General features: G+C 50.1%; 1 protein-coding gene across 1 annotated transcript; it reads right to left on the bottom strand.

Annotated features, from left to right (window-relative positions):
- Nucleotides 1-15179: 15179 nt before the first annotated feature.
- On the bottom strand, nucleotides 15180-17792 carry GPR135 (G protein-coupled receptor 135). The gene has a single exon (XM_073350740.2). It carries the CDS (start codon nucleotides 17790-17792, stop codon nucleotides 16530-16532), a length of 1263 nt encoding a protein of 420 aa, XP_073206841.2. The 3' UTR covers nucleotides 15180-16529.
- Between the last annotated feature and the right edge of the window lie 654 nt (nucleotides 17793-18446).

Here is an 18446-nt window from a genome sequence, read left to right as displayed (position 1 = left end):
CATATATCCTCCAGATTGAAATCCCCGATCATAACGCAATTCTTCTTTCTATACACTTTCCATCAAGATTCCTGGATTTTCAGTGCTTTCTCATTTTTTCAGGATTCTTGCTCAAAAGAAGTGCCTGCATTTAAAAACTTTAATTTCAAGCTGGCCACTAACAGCAGCATTGCACCCGTTAAGCACAACACTGTACATTGATGATGTCTGTAATTCAGAGCACCTCTGTCCAGCTCACCATTAGTCTTTATTCGTTGTAGCTTCCTTTTGGTGTGGTCAAACGCACAGGCAATGTCAGTCTTGGCAAATACAGGATGGTTTTCCTATTTATAGACCAGTGCTTCCCACTGAAGAGAGCTTGTGTGACCTCATGTTTTGTCAAACTCCAGCTGCCCTGGCATGTGTAATGGTGATTAACATCACAGCTGTTTGTTACAGAGTTTCGCCGTACGGTTTGATTGTTAACATAACATGAAACCAGTGCAGGGCTTTATACCATGAAAAACCAAGGAGAAAGGAAGGGTTTAAAGTAACATTTCACATGTAAAAATATATTACACAATAATATTTTCTCCTATCTATTCCTGTGTCTAAGGGCTGGGGAGGTGGACAAGCTACCAGCATTCTTTGGAGGGATCCAAACCCTTTTGGGGTGGGAGTGTTCTTTTCTTCCCCCCACTTCTTTCCATACTAATTAGAAACAGAAGTAAAAGCACACCTTCCTGATTTCATCCCTAGTAGGGGATAATCCCAATCCATCACTCTCACTACTTCATGTCTCCCTGCTGGGAGCTTTGTCTAAGGGTCTGATAAGCACTTGATAAACAATCTGATGAACAACCTGCTTTGAATTGTTGATCGTACAGTCTCCGTGTCTCGGACATGGTGCAGCGCCCGGCCTGCTGTGGTGAAGGTAAATAGACTCAAATGATCCCTTGAATGAATGCTGAGGGAGTGCAATAGCCTTTGCTTTTTCTATAGAAACGTTTGATTCATCCTGAATTTCAGAATAACGTCACACAAAACACACCGGTCAGGAACAGCCAGCCAAGCTTGTGCCTTTACTAAGCAGACCTTTACTGTTAAATTCATCACTGCATTTGTAGTAGTTCCTATTTTAAGGATTAGGAATAGAGCAAACGCCACAGGTAGGGTGACCAGATGTCCCGATTTTATAGGGACAGAACTGATTTTGGGGTCTTTTTCTTATATAGGCTCCTATTACCCTCCACCCCCGTCCCGATTTTTCACATTTGCTGTCTGGTCACCCTAGTCACAGAGCAGTAAACACCCATTATTCTGAATAGGCTACAAGACTTCATGAAACCTTTACCACAGGCGCCTAGTTCCCACCAAGAGGGCAGCCATCCCCAGATTTTCCACGGTCATCCCCAGTGTGGATGGTTCCTTATGCGCCACAGCGACAGATTGTGGCTCACTCCAGGCTCTGCATTTCAGCCGCCTGACCCTGGAGGCTGGTGCACTGTTGCTACTGGTCCAGGCAGGTGACTGAGGGTTTCCCTTACCAGGCATCTGCTGAGCGTACTCCAGTCTGGTGATGTACGATGCAGCCAGCCAGTGTCGGGAAAGAAAGGACACAGAAACCTAAGCCAGTCCCCACCACCAGCTAGGAGGGCTGGTGCTCATCTGGCCAAGGCACTAAGCAAAGCAGCACCCACCGTCCACCTTTGGAGAGTCTGGAAACCGGGGAGGGGCTCACAGAGGCCTGGCTCGTCTGGAGAAGGTGGGATCAGGTGGATTTGAGAAGCTGGTGGGAGAGTTGAGCTTTAAGAGCAGCCTAAAATCTTGGTCAGCTGGAGTGTCGTCCTGAAGGGCTGGATATAAAATACTCAATCCTTCGCCAGACTCCCCACATCCCGGTTACTGCACTGACTGTGAAATGGCAGGTCAAGCGCATTCAGCTCATGGAGGACTTTGAAATGTGCCGGGGGAGTAGACACAGAAGTTCTGGACAGCACCTGGGGTCTGTTTGGGTGGGCAAAGCCATCTGGTTGACGGTGTGAACACAGCCGCTTTGCTGGAGTTCCGAAGGGGGTTACTCCAGCTGTGCGAGGTTTGCTCCTGTTTTAGCTGTTCATTCATGAAAACAAGTGCACCTTGTCAATAAAATCAGACTAGGAGTCTATTGACCTAGGTGTTTGTACTGACCCATGACTACACTGGGAAAGGATCCCTTTACCAGCAGACGGGCGTTCTCTCCCACCAAGGAATTAACTCACCCATGTTCTTCCTGACTACTCCAAAACTGGGACAGAGGGCAGCAAGTGAGCGAAAATCCGTGCAGAGGGGAGAGAAGGGGTGAAGGCAGTGCTGTAGTGGAGGAAGACACAGTGGTCTAGAGCCTCAGCTGGTGTAAATCAGCATAGCTCCACTGATGTCAACAGAGCTATGCTGATTGACACCAGCCGAGGATCTGGTCCCATGTGAATACTGAGCTCTGCAAAATGAAATAAACCACAGCTGAGCTGGTCTTCGTTACACCCACCATGCACGTGCACGCTCCCTCTCAACCCTCAAAGGGAGTAGGATTTCTGCCGGATGAGTTAGCTCTTCAGCATTTGGCCCGCAAGCAGCATGAGCCTGGCCGTTCAGGAAGCCTACGTGGGCTCAGGCAGTTCTCCCTCGCACCACACCTGGACTTGAACCAGCGGCGGTGCTGTTTGTCCTTGTACCGCTCAGCACTTCCCAGGTGATAATTGGCCTGTGATGTGGTGTGATTCTTGCACACTAACTCCTGGGCTGCAAGGAGCTCAGATCTGAAAGCCAGAGAGCAAAACCGAGCCAACGCCCATCACACCCAGCGGGACAGCATTGCCTCCTCATCCCCAAATGCAGCGTACGTACGGGCAGTGTGCCAGGACCCCCCTGCGGCTGTGATCATTTCCGGGCGCACTGTGGGTACTAGGCCAGCGCCTTTGCTCCTGGTTTGCTGTCTTCTGAATTCTGGACGTCGCTCCACATTTATATTCGCTGCATCCGGCAGGGGGATGGCGTGAGCTGTAATGGTTGAAGGTTGCTGTACACGAGGTTATTTCTCACAATAATGTGTCATTGTGTATGTGCTGTTTGAGGTAAACACGCCAATGGCCACCCCGCGAGCTTTGGGGCTGAGGGTCAGGCTCATTGAGGGCAGTGCTCTGGCCAGCGGCTCCTTGGCGACGTGCACTCCTGTACCAATAATGGGCTGGATCCTTGGTACTGTTTCAGTGGTGCAAAGCAGCCGTAAAGCTGGCGCAATTGGCAGGGCGGGGAGTTCCCAGGCGGTGCAGAGCCAGCCCCTCTCACAGCCATTGGCAAAGGGAGCCGATCAGCTCTTTGGGGCAGGGACTGTCTGCAACTCTGTGCTCACACAGCATCTACCACAGGGGGTCCCCCTTCTTCACTGGCCAGAGGCATGGCTGTAATTGCACACATTGAGTATGGCAGGGAGGCGGCATGGCTGGAGCGTGCTGCCCGCAGGGTCCCACAATGGCAGCTGCAGGAACTTGTGCTGGAGACCAAACTGGCCCCTGGTGTCGGGGCGGGGGGCCCAGAGGTGATATAAAACCCTCTCGGGCTCCCCCCGCCCCAGGTCCATTTGTCCTCCCTCTCGCCCACTTTCCCCTTTCAATCTCCCTCCATGCTCGCTCTCTACACAACCGGCTGCTCCTGCGCTGGCCAGGAGGGATGGGGGGCAGCAGGCCCCACTCTGCCCCACATCGGAGGAGCTAGAAGAGAGCTGGAAGCATTTATTTGGCCTGGGCCAGTGTTTCCTAGTGCTGGTGCTGACCTCCTCCCAAAGCCAGTTCCAGTGTCGTTTCTCAGCCTGCTGCTTCTGCCGACACCCACGCTTTGCAGGGGTCCTCGTGCAGCCTGGGTTGCTCCCCCATGGCTGAGTGCTGTTGTACCATGGAGAGCCATAGCCTTGTGCATGTGCTGTGCTTCCTGCCCGTGAACAGGCCCAGTGAGCTGAATGGCATTACTCTGCTGCACGTGCGATTGCAGGATTGGGGCCTGTGGTCGGCCTCTTTTTTTATGTCTTCAGTCAGGATAGTGCGGTGAGGGAAGTGAGTGGTTTTTCATGCTGGGTATCTGTTGTTTTGGAGTAAATCGCTATTTTGTCATGTAGACTGCAGGTGTACAATGGAAAACAGTTGCCCCTGCCCGGGAAAAGTGGCCTGTACTTGAACGGCCTGCCTGGAGTTGTAAAATACGGGTACTGCTTTCCACTGGTGGTCACTTTTCCTTCCCCTTTGAGCAGAAAACGCAACTTATTCTCCTCTCCCGTTAGTTTTACAGGGGTGTAATTCCATTGACAGCAACAATGTTACTCCTGCTTTACATCTGTGTGAGAGCAGCCTGGGGGGCCTGTATGGTTTATGGGAGGCTGTGTGGTCCAGTGGTCAGAGCATAGCACCCAGGGCCAGAGTTCAAATCCCAGCTGTCCCACTGACTCATGGGTTGGCCTTGTGCACTTGCCCTCTTGAGCTTTGTCTGAACTGTGGAACAGCCTGTGGCTGACAAAGGATGTGGTTTAGCTGTAAGTGTAGCCAAGCAGGTACCATGTTCAGAACCATTTCAGAAACTGGCTGGAACCTATGGCCCAGATCCCACGGAGAACCCTGCATGGGGACTGTAGATCCAGGAAGATCAGGCTCATGGGGGTTAGGGATTCATCTCATACCCCCAAGACATGCAGGGAATCTAGCATAAAGTTTATGTACTGTAAGCTGTACTGCTTGGGGAGGGAAGTGGGGGGATTCAGCACCAGTGTGAAGGCACCCAACATCTGTGGACCCTGGCTTCTGGTGCAGTCCCTGGGATCTGTGGAGTCTGGGGAAAGAACTGCTGGTTGTTCTGCAGATGGAAAACCCCCTCTGCAAGAAAAATCCATCTGGGAAAACCCACAGGATTTCTTCCTCCTCCCTGCCCCCCCCCCCCTTTAACATTTCACAAAATCTGGGCCATAATAGCCAGACTGGTGCTGGGTACTGTATATAACAAGGAGATACTTGCCCTACAAAAACTACTTCCTTTCGTTAGGCAGGAGGTTCCACTGCTCTGATCAAAATGTCTGGACGGATTTCAGAACCTTTTCTATTTTTCAGCTATAAGGCAAAAATTGGGGATTGGTCCTGCTTTGAGCAGGGGGTTGGACTAGATGATCTTCTGAGGTCCCTTCGAACCCTGAAATTCTGTGAACAAGATTCTGTGTAGGTGTGTTTCAGAGTAACAGCCGTGTTAGTCTGTATTCGCAAAAAGAAAAGGAGTACTTGTGGCACCTTAGAGACTAACCAATTTATTTGAGCAGAAGCTTTCGTGAGCATCCGATGAAGTGAGCTGTAGCTCACGAAAGCTTATGCTCAAATAAATTGGTTAGTCTCTAAGGTGCCACAAGTCCTCCTTTTCTTTTTGTGTAGGTGTGTGCGTGAGATTATACAGTTCAACGGCAAAGGCCCATTACAGAAAGCAATAGTGCCATCTGGTGGCACTTTTGAGCTCTTTAAACTTTCATAGCCATCCCTAATGGAGAACTCCAGAATGCCCTTGTCTCTGCATTTCGCATATTTCTGTTGCATACCTAAAGGTGTGCGATTTTGCAGGGCCTGGGACAGCCAAAATGTCACGTGCTATATCTAAACTCCCCTGATACCCACGTTAATAAAGATTCATTTTAAACATGCCTGTGACAGTCAGGTTTAGCGACATCCAGTTGTGCAAATAACTGAACACAAAAATATGGGGTAGCATTTCATTGTGAATGTCTTCAGTATGTGATGTTGACCTCCGAGCCGGACTTTTTAAGGGCCTATAGCTCACTTGTGAACCAGACCTCCCATAAACTGCTGTGGTCATGCTAAGAAGAGAAAAAAATACAAGCTTGCTAAACTTGTTAAGAAAGATCTAGTGATGTTTAACACAAGTGCCATGCTCTTTTGGCTGAGCAAGTAATGTTTTAACCTCAACTGGCAGGAATATATATAAATATAGTGCCCCAACACAGAAACAATGGGTAAGGAGCAGGTGTTAATTACGCAGGTAGGAAATTTATGACCTATGACAAAATCTGGAACAGCACCAAACTATGATATATTTAGGGGAGCAAAGAGGAACTCCTAGGAGCTGAAACTGTAACCTTCCCCTCATCCCCAAGAATCTTGGGGTATAAGTGTGACAGGCTGAAAACTAGCAAGCAGACCAAAGCAGGCTGATATCGATTGCTTGCAAAGGGCTGTAGGAATTGGTTCTAATGGGTTGAATTTGCTAATGCTTATCTTTTCTGTTATGCACTAACAATCATTTAATCAACTCAGTCCTGCTTGGTTATCTGAGGCCTTTTTAATTATTGAACAAACTTGTGCCCATAAACTGATTATTGGTTAGTGAACATGGATTACAGTGCCGTTCAAACAATGGGGGGGGGAGAACCTCAAATTATCATTTTAGTTTCGCGTTTGACAGGCGATCTTAGCTCAGAAAACTGAACTCTTGATGAGCTCGGTGAATTCACTTTGCCATTTGTTTTTAAAAGGATGCGGAGCCATCCTCCCCAGTGCAGAATGTATGGTCAGTGTTCTGCAATACTTAGCCTTATAAAGGGGTCTAGATTTGTGTGCATGTTCCTGGCTCATGGGCCCCTGCTCCAGAAGGAAGGAGAGCCGGGGCGCAGGGTCGGGGGACGCTCCACGCGGCTCCCGGAAGCTGCGGCATGGCCCCCTGTGGCTCCTACGTGCTCCAATGGTCCCCTTGGCGCTCCAATGGGAGCTACAGGGGTGTGCCTGTGGATGGGGCAGCATGCAGAAAACCTGGCTGCGCCTCCACGAAGGAGCCAGAGTAGGGACATGCTGCTGCTTCCGGGAGCCGCTTGAGGTAAGCACCATTCGGAGTCTGCATCCCTGAGCCTCTCTCCATGCCCCAGCCCTGATCCCACTCCCGCCCTCCAAACACCTCGATCCCAGCCCAGATCCTGCACCCCAAGACCCTCATCCCCAGAGCCCACACCCCCAGCCAGAGCCCTCCCCCCCCGCACAGACTCCACTCCCCTGCCCTAGCCCAGAGCTGCCTCCAGCACCCTGAACTCCTCATTTCTGGCCCCACCCCAGAGCCCGCACCCCTAGCCAGGGCCTTCACCCCTTCCCGCACTCCAACCCCAATTTTGTGAGCATTCATAGCCCCCCATACAATTTTTATTTCCAGATGTGGCCCTTGGGCCAAAAAGTTCGCCCACCCCTGCCATAAACCAATACAAGGCATGTGATTTCCAAGGCCAATAGGCATTTGCTCCCTAACTGGTTAAAAATGCCATCCTAGTGATTCAGCAAACAATGAACTATTGACCACCTTGGCTACGAAGTCTCAGCACTGAAACATACTGCCACAGCTGTAGAGCCCAGGCAGCCCTGTGAACAGGGTCGACCCATCTTTAATTTGGTGTGTGTCTCACTGCATTTCAGGACGCCAAAATGATTGTGCGGAGATCGCTTGCTGTGTAGTCAAGCCAGACTGTAACATCTGTTCAAAATAATTTTGTTTTTAAATGAAGGGTTGTATAATGGGTCATTCCAGTCAAAGAGAAGGGCTAGATTACAGCTTGAAACATTTTCTGGAAATGATCCACACCGAGATGCTTAATTCAAAACTTGACACAACTTTGGGGCTAATATATTATCAAATGTTCTGTAAAATGCACCAGATTAAACACAGCAGCTATGGGCATAGTTCAGCGAGGAAGAGAAATGCCTTGGTACATTAGATTTCACAGTAGAAATAAGTGACCTTTTTATTCAGAATGTTTTTCCTAACACTGAGACTAGGTCAGTGTGTGTGCCTGGGTTGGATAATCAAATTAAATGTATTCTGTTGTGAGGGAATTGCCGGTTCAGTGATTCAAAATAAATTTGTCTCACTGCTTTGTCCATGTATATGACTCAGAGGTTCTTAGTCTATAGGAATCATTTGGTTTTGTTCTTCATGAAGCTGTAGCATGACCTTCTACACAGATCCCTTCAGCTACCCTTATATGGGGAAATACAAATACCTCGAGAGAGAACAAATCAAAGTTCACTTGGATTTGAACAATATCCAAGTAAGTGTCTACCATGCAGCTACCTTCCACTCTGGGATTGGGAAAGGATGAATGAGACACTGCGCATCAGCAAGGTGCCAAGGGATACATCCTAAATGGCTTTGCTCCAATGAGGAAAATACATCGTTTTTGTGTGTGTGTAATATTATATAGGATGAGCATTCCATCTAAATTATAAATAGGGTCATCTAGTGCAAGCGGTTGTACTTACAGATAAATAATTGATTGCCTAGCACAGACAGGGGGTTTATGGTGATGCTTAAAATTATAAATACTTTAAAGAGGCCATCATGATTACTAATTTATAAGAAGGGCTAGGTTTACAAATCATTTATGTATAAGGTAGAATTGAAAATGTACATAAAGATCATGGATGCGAATTTATTCATTAAATTAGGGATTCCACTGTTTGGAAAACATTGTTCCACACATGCAAAGCTGAGTTCAGTGGTCTTCTATAATGGCCTACTTTTGCTGAAATTGCAAGATTTGGTTGCCACCAAAAGAATAAGTACAGAACAAATTGGAACCACATATAAGCTTATAATCTTAGGCTGCAAGGAACCTCAAGAGGTCGTCCAGTCCAGTCCCCTGCACCGAGGCAGGACCAAGTTAACTGAGATCATCCTTGACAGCTGACTGTCTAACCTGTTCGTAAAAACTTCCAATGATGGGGATTCCACAACCTCCCTTGAAAGCCTATTTCAGTGCTTAACTACTATTAGAGTATGTCTACACTACGGAATAAGGTCGAATTTATAGAAGTTGGTTTTTTAGAAATCGGTTTTATATATTCGAGTGTGTGTGTCCCCACAGAAAATGCTCTAAGTGCATTAAGTGCATTAACTCGGCAGAGTGCTTCCACAGTACCAAGGCTAGAGTCGACTTCCGGAGCGTTGCACTGTGGGTAGCTATCCCACAGTTCCCGCAGTCTCCGCTGCCCATTGGAATTCTGGGTTGAGATCCCAATGCCTGATGGGGCTAAAACATTGTCGCGGGTGGTTCTGGGTACATATCGTCAGGCCCCCCTTCCCTCCCTCCCTCTGTGAAAGCAAGGGCAGACAATCGTTTTGCACCTTTTTTCCTGAGTTACCTGTGCAGACGCCATACCACGGCAAGCATGGAGCCCACTCAGGTAACCGTCACCGTATGTCTCCTGGGTGCTGGCAGACGCGGTAAGGCATTGCTACACAGTAGCAGCAACCCATTGCCTTGTGGCAGCAGACGGTGCAGTACGACTGGTAGCCATCCTCGTCGTGTCCGAGGTGCTCCTGGCCACATCGGCTGGGAGCGCCTGGGCAGACATGGGCGCAGGGACTAAATTTGGAGTGACTTGACCAGGTCATTCTCTTTAGTCCTGCAGTCAGTCCTATTGAACCGTCTTATGGTGAGCAGGCAGGCGATACAGATTGCTAGCAGTCGTACTGTACCATCTTCTGCCGGGCAGGCAAGAGATGAGGATGGCATGCAGGCCTTCTGCACCGTCTGCTGCCAGCCAAAGATGTAAAAGATAGATGGAGTGGATCAAAACAAGAAATAGACCAGATTTGTTTTGTACTCATTTGCTTCCCGCCCTCCCCTGTCTAGGGGACTCATTCCTCTAAGTCACACTGCAGTCACTCACAGAGAAGGTGCAGCGAGGTAAATCTAGCCATGTATCAATCAGAGGCCAGGGTAACCTCCTTGTTCCAATAAGAACAATAACTTAGGTGCACCATTTCTTATTGGAACCCTCCGTGAAGTCCTGCCTGAAATACTCCTTGATGTAAAGACACCCCCTTTGTTGATTTTAGCTCCCTGAAGCCAACCCTGGAAGCCGTGTCCTCAGTCGCCCCTCCCTCCATCAGAGCAACGGCAGACAATTGTTCTGTGCCTTTTTTCTGTGCAGACGCCATACCAAGGCAAGCATGGAGGCCGCTCAGCTCACTTTGGCAATTAGGAGCACATTAAACACCACACGCATTATCCAGCAGTATATGCAGCACCAGAACCTGGCAAAGCGATACCGGGCGAGGAGGCGACGTCAGCGCGGTCCCGTGAGTGATCAGGACATGGACACAGATTTCTGTGAAAGCATGGGCCCTGCCAATGCATGCATCATGGTGCTAATGGGGCAGGTTCATGCTGTGGAACGCCAATTCTGGGCTCGGGAAACAAGCACAGACTGATGGGACTGCACAGTGTTGCAGGTCTGGGACGATTCCCAGTGGCTGCGAAACTTTTGCATGCGTAAGGGCACTTTCATGGAACTTTGTGACTTGCTTTCCCCTGCCCTGAGGCGCATGAATACCAAGATGAGAGCAGCCCTCACAGTTGAGAAGCGAGTGGTGATAGCCCTGTGGAAGCTTGCAACGCCAGACAGCTACCGGTCAGTTGGGAATCAATTTGGAGTGGGCAAATCTACTGTTGGGGCTGCTGTGATGCAAGTAGCCCACGCAATCAAAGATCTGCTGATATTAAGAGTAGTGACCCTGGGAAATGTGCAGGTCATAGTGGATGGCTTTGCTGCAATGGGATTCCCTAACTGTGGTGGGGCCACAGACGGAACCCATATCCCTATCTTGGCACCAGAGCACCAAGCCGCCGAGTACATTAACCGCAAGGGGTACTTTTCAATAGTGCTGCAAGCTCTGGTGGATCACAAGGGACGTTTCACCAACATCAACGTGGGATGGCCGGGAAAGGTGCATGACGCTCGCATCTTCAGGAACTGTGGTCTGTTTCAAAAGCTGCAGGAAGTGACTTTATTCCCAGACCAGAAAATAACTGTTGGGGATGTTGAAATGCCTATATGTATCCTTGGGGACACAGCCTACCCCTTAATGCCATGTCTCATGAAGCCGTACACAGGCAACCTGGACAGTAGTCAGGAGCTGTTCAACTACAGGCTGAGCAAGTGCAGAATGGTGGTAGAATGTGCATTTGGACGTTTAAAGGTGCGCTGGCGCAGTTTACTGACTCGCTTAGACCTCAGCGAAACCAATATTCCCACTGTTATTACTGCTTGCTGTGTGCTCCACAATATCTGTGAGAGTAAGGGGGAGACGTTTATGGCGGGGTGGGAGGTTGAGGCAAATCGCCTCGCTGCTGGTTACGCACAGCCAGACACCAGGGCGGTTAGAAGAGCACAGGAGGGCGCGGTAGGCCTCAGAGAAGCTTTGAAAACCAGTTTCATGACTGGCCAGGCTACGGTGTGAAAGTTCTGTTTGTTTCTCCTTGATGAAACCCCCCGCCCTTTGGTTCACTCTACTTCCCTGTAAGCTAACCACCCTCCCCTCCTCCCTTCGATCACCGCTTGCAGAGGCAATAAAGTCATTGTTGCTTCACATTCATGCATTCTTTATTCATTCATCACACAAATAGGGGGATGACTACCAAGGTAGCCCAGGAGGGGTGGTGGAGGAGGGAAGGAAAATTGTCATGTACAGCGTGAGGATCCCATGAGACAGACTGTCCTGGAGAAAGAGGTATTGCAGGCTTCTAGGCACAAACTTGTATGGGGTAGAACAGGAAATTCAGACAAGGACGTGAGCCTTGCGGTATGAGAAACAAGGGGAAGGATTTTCCTGCAGAAACAGTTACTGTGCGGCTGCTACACTTGAGAACAGACTCCTTAGTGCTGGATGAAGCGTGACAGTATATGAGGAAGGTACCTGTTGGAAATGGAATCTTACATCTTGTGATCCTTGCTAGTGACGCAAGGTCCCATCTCTGGTCAGGTATCATGTGGGCTGAGGGATTCGTCCATCAGAACAAGCACAGGTTGCTTAAATGACAGAACAATTTTAACTCCATCTCTCTACTTAGGCTTTGCTGCAGTGTGTATTGAACATACCTTATCATTCAGTTTTACTTTGAAAACAAGAGTTTTAAAAATGTGCACATCCTGTGGCTTGTACCTGAACTGCCAAGCTCTAGTGTTGTTGCCGGGACTGGAGGGTGAAGATGTTTGCTTAAAAAGGCTGGATTTCTAGCAGATATTCATGCAGTTCCACTTCAGAAGAGAGCAAGTGAAGAGACTCCTTCCCAGAGACTCCTGAAAAAGCTGGTGTTTCATACAAGGGGCCTAATTTGCAAAGGGCCCTCAACCATGCATCCATTTGCGCACATGCAACTTTGCACATACGAATCACTTGCATGTTTCGATTGGTATGCACTAACATTCGCTTGTAAACATTATACTCTGTACTGCATTTGCTCTTGTTCCGTGCATGCAAGCACGGTTGAAGATGTAAAGAATGGCAGGTGGTCTTGTGGGTCAGATAGAGGACTGGGATTCAGGTGATCTGAGTTCAATTTCTAGCTCTGCCTGTGACTTTGGGCAAGTCACTTCATTTCTCTGTGTCTCACTTTCCCAGCTCTAAAATAGAACTAATAGCCTACCTCACAGGGGTGCTATCCCATTCTGTTTAGACAGGGCTCAGATACTAGTGTAATAAGAGTAAGCATTGAAGAGTACTACCTAGAGAAATTTTCGTTCATTGTGTGCACAAGACATAGTACACAAAACCTGTGCAAGCAGTTGCACACCCACTGATGCAACATTTGGTCCTAAGATATAGCACATAAAATAGTTATTGTGTCTGCCACACAGTTGGTTTAAAAATTGCCAGCCAGGTTCGCACTACAAAGTACATTAAGCCAGTGCATCAGATTTACAGCTCTGTGTAAACAGTGGTTAAACCTCACAATGGTTTGGTTCATTTTTCTTAGATATGTTTCTACTGCACTATTTAAATCCATTCCATCATCCCACTGTGGTTTTTGTTTGTTCTTCGATTTTTGTTAGCTATATAATAACAACAACAAACCAACAAGAATAATAATAATAATAATAAATTAAGACATATTGGCAGACAGATTATAACCCAAAGAGAAAAATGATCAATTCCTTGGTTTGTCTGTTTAGACCAAGTGAATTCCATTTGGCAGAGCTATGTATCAATAGTACACCTATCAGAGACCAGCGTCAGGACATCTCCATGTTTCCTCAGAAGGTAACCACAGAGAAGATCTGAACAGATGGCAGAAACAATCCTGCTCAAGGAAAAACTGGGATAATAATAATAGTTATGCATACATTAAAAAATGTTTGAATTGATACATCTGTGCTGTGGTGAATTCTACCCTCTTCTTTCCAGAATTTGTACGCACTAATATACTTTTTGGGGGGTCTTTTAGCTGTATATTAAGATCAAACATGGCAAAATTAATTCACAAATTTGATGTGTTGATGAAGTGTTATGAAGACTATTAGCCTATCTATGTGGAATCAATTAAACAATCAAGAAGCAATTTATAGACACAGCTTAAATGTATAGATATTTAGTAATTTAATTAAGAGGAACTATCTTGGCCATGCTTATTTAACTTTACTACTCTCTAGCTCCCACCTGAAGCTTTTTTATACAGTCTTCCATCCTGTTTTACAAACTTTAATGGCCTGATTCTATAATCCTTAGTCACACAGGTGCTCCCCATTGATGTGAAACTATTTGTGTGTGAAAGGGTTACAGGACTGGGAACTTAAACAGATAGGAAAAGAACACTGAGATCAAAACATCTATGTCTGAAATGGTTTAACAGCACTCAGCAACAAGATTTCAGATAGGAAGGTAAAGAATATTCTATTCAGTTGAAAGTTCAGGGGATGTTTTAGGAATGTGGAAGGTAATATCTTGAGCTGGAATTTGACCAGGTTACTCCAGTTAACACCCCTACTCTGGCACAAACTTGCTAAGGGATGTTCAATGTCTCAAGAGTAGATGCAACTTAAGCCAGTACTAAACCAGCCCTCGAGCACAATGCTGGAGATGCTGTTTGTTGAGGGACACACAAACCAAGCCTGCTTGCATGTTTGCAATTATAATAAATTAAATGATGGTGAAAAACTGATAAATAGTATTCTGAAATCATGTACCTTACAAATTCCTATTATCTCTGTAGTTTTATAGCATGTAGGTACTTTTATAATAAAGTAATGTAGCTAGAGCATATGGATTAATTAAAGTATTAATTTAAGGCTTGAGATCCTAAACCTCTGAGGAAAAATAAATTCATAAATCATAGAATCATAGAATATCAGGGTTGGAAGGGACCCCAGAAGGTCATCTAATCCAACCCCCTGCTCAAAGCAGGACCAATTCCCAGTTAAATCATCCCAGCCAGGGCTTTGTCAAGCCTGACCTTAAAAACCTCTAAGGAAGGAGATTCTACCACCTCCCTAGGTAACGCATTCCAGTGTTTCACCACCCTCTTAGTGAAAAAGTTTTTCCTAATATCCAATCTAAACCTCCCCCACTGCAACTTGAGACCATTACTCCTCGTTCTGTCATCTGCTACCATTGAGAACAGTCTAGAGCCATCCTCTTTGGAACCCCCTTTCAGGTAGTTGAAAGCAGCTATCAAATCCCCCCTCATTCTTCTCTTCTGCAGGCTAAACAATCCCAGCTCCCTCAGCCTCTCCTCATAACTCATGTGTTCCAGTCCCCTAATCATTTTTGTTGCCCTTCGCTGGACTCTCTCCAATTTATCCACATCCTTCTTGAAGTGTGGGGCCCAAAACTGGACACAGTACTCCAGATGAGGCCTCACCAATGTCGAATAGAGGGGAACGATCACGTCCCTCGATCTGCTCGCTATGCCCCTACTTATACATCCCAAAATGCCATTGGCCTTCTTGGCAACAAGGGCACACTGCTGACTCATATCCAGCTTCTCGTCCACTGTCACCCCTAGGTCCTTTTCTGCAGAACTGCTGCCTAGCCATTCGGTCCCTAGTCTGTAGCTGTGCATTGGGTTCTTCCGTCCTAAGTGCAGGACCCTGCACTTATCCTTATTGAACCTCATCAGATTCCTTTTGGCCCAATCCTCCAATTTGTCTAGGTCCTTCTGTATCCTATCCCTCCCCTCCAGCGTATCTACCACTCCTCCCAGTTTAGTATCATCCGCAAATTTGCTGAGAGTGCAATCCACACCATCCTCCAGATCATTTATGAAGATATTGAATAAAACCGGCCCCAGGACCGACCCCTGGGGCACTCCACTTGATACCGGCTGCCAACTAGACATGGAGCCATTGATCACTACCCGTTGAGCCCGACAATTTAGCCAGCTTTCTACCCACCTTATAGTGCATTCATCCAGCCCATACTTCCTTAACTTGCTGACAAGAATACTATGGGAGACCGTGTCAAAAGCTTTGCTAAAGTCAAGAAACAATACATCCACTGCTTTCCCTTCATCCACAGAACCAGTAATCTCATCATAAAAGGCGATTAGATTAGTCAGGCATGACCTTCCCTAATCCCAAGTTGAGGATTGGTTGTGCAGCAGCATTTCATGTGAGTTGGTTTCAACATATTGATTTGTGCTCTTTTTGTTTTTATATATAATATCAGTACTGGCAATCAAAGCTGTTTTCCAAATATCGTTAAATTCTAAGAGGTCAACTGAGTAATGCAGTGAGCAGGTAATGTGCACCCCAAAACACAAACTAGACTCATTACATTGCTTTTTCTCTCCTTCAGCAGAATACCTGCCTCTCCCTAGGGGCTCATATAAATCTATTCAAAGGATGTTAAATGAAATTAGACATTTTGTCCATCTCCAAGAGGAAATTCAAAAGTCTACAAACTGAATGATGCCGCATCTATTCCAAACCCATATTTTATCTTTCTTCAATTTTGTCTGGATCAGAATATAGTACTGATCTCCCATTTCTGGGAATTTTCCCCATTTGAAATACTTCTCACACTGAATGTATATACTGAAATATCACAGATTTTATGGGGCTTCAAGTTTCATTCTTCTGCCTGCTAATCTTGCATGTTTTCTTTAAATCTGGAGAGCTCTGAATGGGATTTTTCTTGTTTGGGATTTAAAAATGAACCTCAAGGTATTCAGTCCGTCCTAGGCTGAGACTTGGTGTATTTCCACATATAATGTGTTAAAGCAATTGTCTCCTGCAAAGCTGTGGTTTTCACAGTGTGATACGTTTTGTGTGTCTTTGAGCTGGCAATACTCAGCTTTCAGACACTTTTTTTTTTGGCACTTAATGGTTCCCAAGGGCCAGGGGGCTCGTGTTGTTCTTAACTTCCTATTGGCACTTTTTGGCTAAAGCGAGATGAGCTCATAGAGAGTCAGTCACAGGATGATTACTGCCACCCTCCCTCTCTTCAGCTGTGTCCTGGGCTCATTTCAGCAGCTCTTCCCGGGCATCTTTGAGCCCCTGTTGAAATGGGGAGAGCCAGCGCATGAAGAACTGGAGCAGACCCACTAGCTCATCCAGGGCAGCCCCCTGCACGTTGCTCCCCAGGACCCAGCGCTTTGCTCAGCCGAGTTTCCAACGGCCCAAGCCGCAGGTCTCCCAGCCCATCCCGTGGGCCCCCGTGCCGCCGCCCGAGCCAGCTCGCGGCCAGGCAGCTTTCCCCAGCGGGCCCCGTCAGAGGCTGGTATCGGCCGTGTCGGATTTGGGCGGCAGGGCGGCCGCGCCGGGCTGCGCGTCGCGGCAGAAGAGCACGGCCGGGTTCTTGCAGGCCCACATGGCCACCTCGCCGCCGCTGGCCGGGCTGGAGGAGGAGAGGGTGCTGGCGGCGTGGCCGCCGGGCCGCTGCCGGGCACAGCGCTCCCGGCCTGGCTCGGCCCGGCCGCGGGCCTCCAGGCGCTGGCCCCGGGCGGCCAGGGAAGCGGCCACGTTGTTCCTAGTCCGGTAGCCGCCCTCGCGGCTGCGGCCCAGCAGCATGGCGATGTTGGGGTTGCGGGCGGCGTAGACGAGCGGGTTGATGGCGCCGTTGGCCCAGGCCATCCAGCTGGCCACGGCGTCCACGGTGGGCGAGAAGGGCAGGTGGCCGGCGGCGGCCGCCAGCCCCAGGACGCAGTAGGGCCCCCAGCAGCAGATGATGGAGACGATCATGATGAGCACGGTGGTGGCGGTGCGCATCTCCCCGTAGCAGCGCAGCAGGTGGCCGTAGGTGGAGAGCGGCCGCACCCGGCTCTCGGAGAGGCGCACGGCCCGGCAGATGTTGTAGTGGCAGAAGCACATGAGGGCGAAGGGCAGCAGGTAGCAGAGCACGATCAGCGCCGCGCTGTAGGGCGGGCCCAGCCGCGACGAGCCCCAGGGCAGCAGCACGTAGGTGCAGCGGCCCGCGCCGGCCCCGCGGCCCGCGCCCGCCGCCTGGGCCAGCAGGTACCAGGGCGCGGCGAAGCCGAGCGCCGCCAGCCAGGCGGCGGCCAGCAGCTGGGCGGCGCGGCGGCGGCCCATCTTGCGGCGCGGCTGGCGCACGATGGCGCAGTAGCGGTCGAAGGAGAGCAGCGCCATGGTGAGGGTGGCGGCGATGCCCAGGCCGGCGTGCAGGGCGGCGCTGGCCAGGCACAGGCGCTGGCCGGAGAGCCAGGCGCCGCGCGGGCGGCTGAGCAGGCGCAGGAAGGCGAGGGGCAGGCAGAGCAGCGCGCCCAGCAGCTCGGAGAGCGACAGCGACAGCACGAAGGCGTTGGTGACGGTGCGCAGCTGCCGGTGCCGGGCGATCACCAGCACCACGGCCCCGTTGCCCAGCGCCGAGAGGGCGAAGATCAGCGCCAGCAGCAGCGCCTGCGAGGCCAGCGCCGCGCCCGACCAGCCCGCCTCCTCCGCCGCCCCGCCGCTCTCATTGGCCCCCGCCCGGGACAGGGCGCTCAGCAGCCCCGGGCTCGCCGGCGGCGGCTCCATGAGCAGCGAGCATCCCCGTCCCCGCCGCCCCGGGGAGAGCGGCGGGCGTGGGGCGCACGCTCGGCCCGAGGCCGGCCAAGGGGTTGGGGTCCCGGCTGCTGCGGGGTCGCGGAGCCGCCCGCGTCGGGGGAGCCGCGGCTCGGGCTGCTGCTCCCTGCCCGGCCTGGCGGGCTCTGAGCCCTGCCTGCCGCGCGCCCGCGTCCCCTGCCGCGTGCGGGCTCCGGGGGCTCCGGGAGCCGCTGACGTCTCCAGCCCGTTGCCCAGGGAACCGACTCCAGCCTGCCAGACTGCGCACACGGCGCCCGGCGAGACTCAGCGGCCACCCCCGCGCGGCCGAGACCCCTGGTCACCCGCAGGGCGGGGACCATGCGCGCCCCCGACGCACACGGACACCCTCCAACAGACACCCCCAACAGACTGACAGCCATGCCCGACAGACACCCCCTGACACGGACACCCCAGACAGACAGCCCCTGACACAGACATCCCCGACAGACACCCCCTGACACGGACACCCCCGACAGACTGACACACATCCCTGACAGACACCCCCTGACAGGGACACCCCCGACAGACTGACAGCCATCCCCGACAGACACCCCCTGGCACGGACACCCCCGACAGACAGCCCCTGACACAGACATCCCCGACAGA

The sequence above is a fragment of the Lepidochelys kempii genome, chromosome 6 (genome assembly GCF_965140285.1).
Source record: "Lepidochelys kempii isolate rLepKem1 chromosome 6, rLepKem1.hap1, whole genome shotgun sequence".
In the NCBI taxonomy this organism is placed as follows: domain Eukaryota; kingdom Metazoa; phylum Chordata; order Testudines; family Cheloniidae; genus Lepidochelys; species Lepidochelys kempii.
The sequence above is the reverse complement of the archived record's forward strand: the minus strand, read 5'-3'. Positions and strand labels throughout refer to the sequence as shown.

Coding starts and splice junctions, on each gene's coding strand:
- GPR135 (XM_073350740.2), bottom strand. CDS start 17,792: ATGGAGCCGCCGCCGGCGAGCCCGGGGCTGCTGAGCGCCCTGTCCCGG.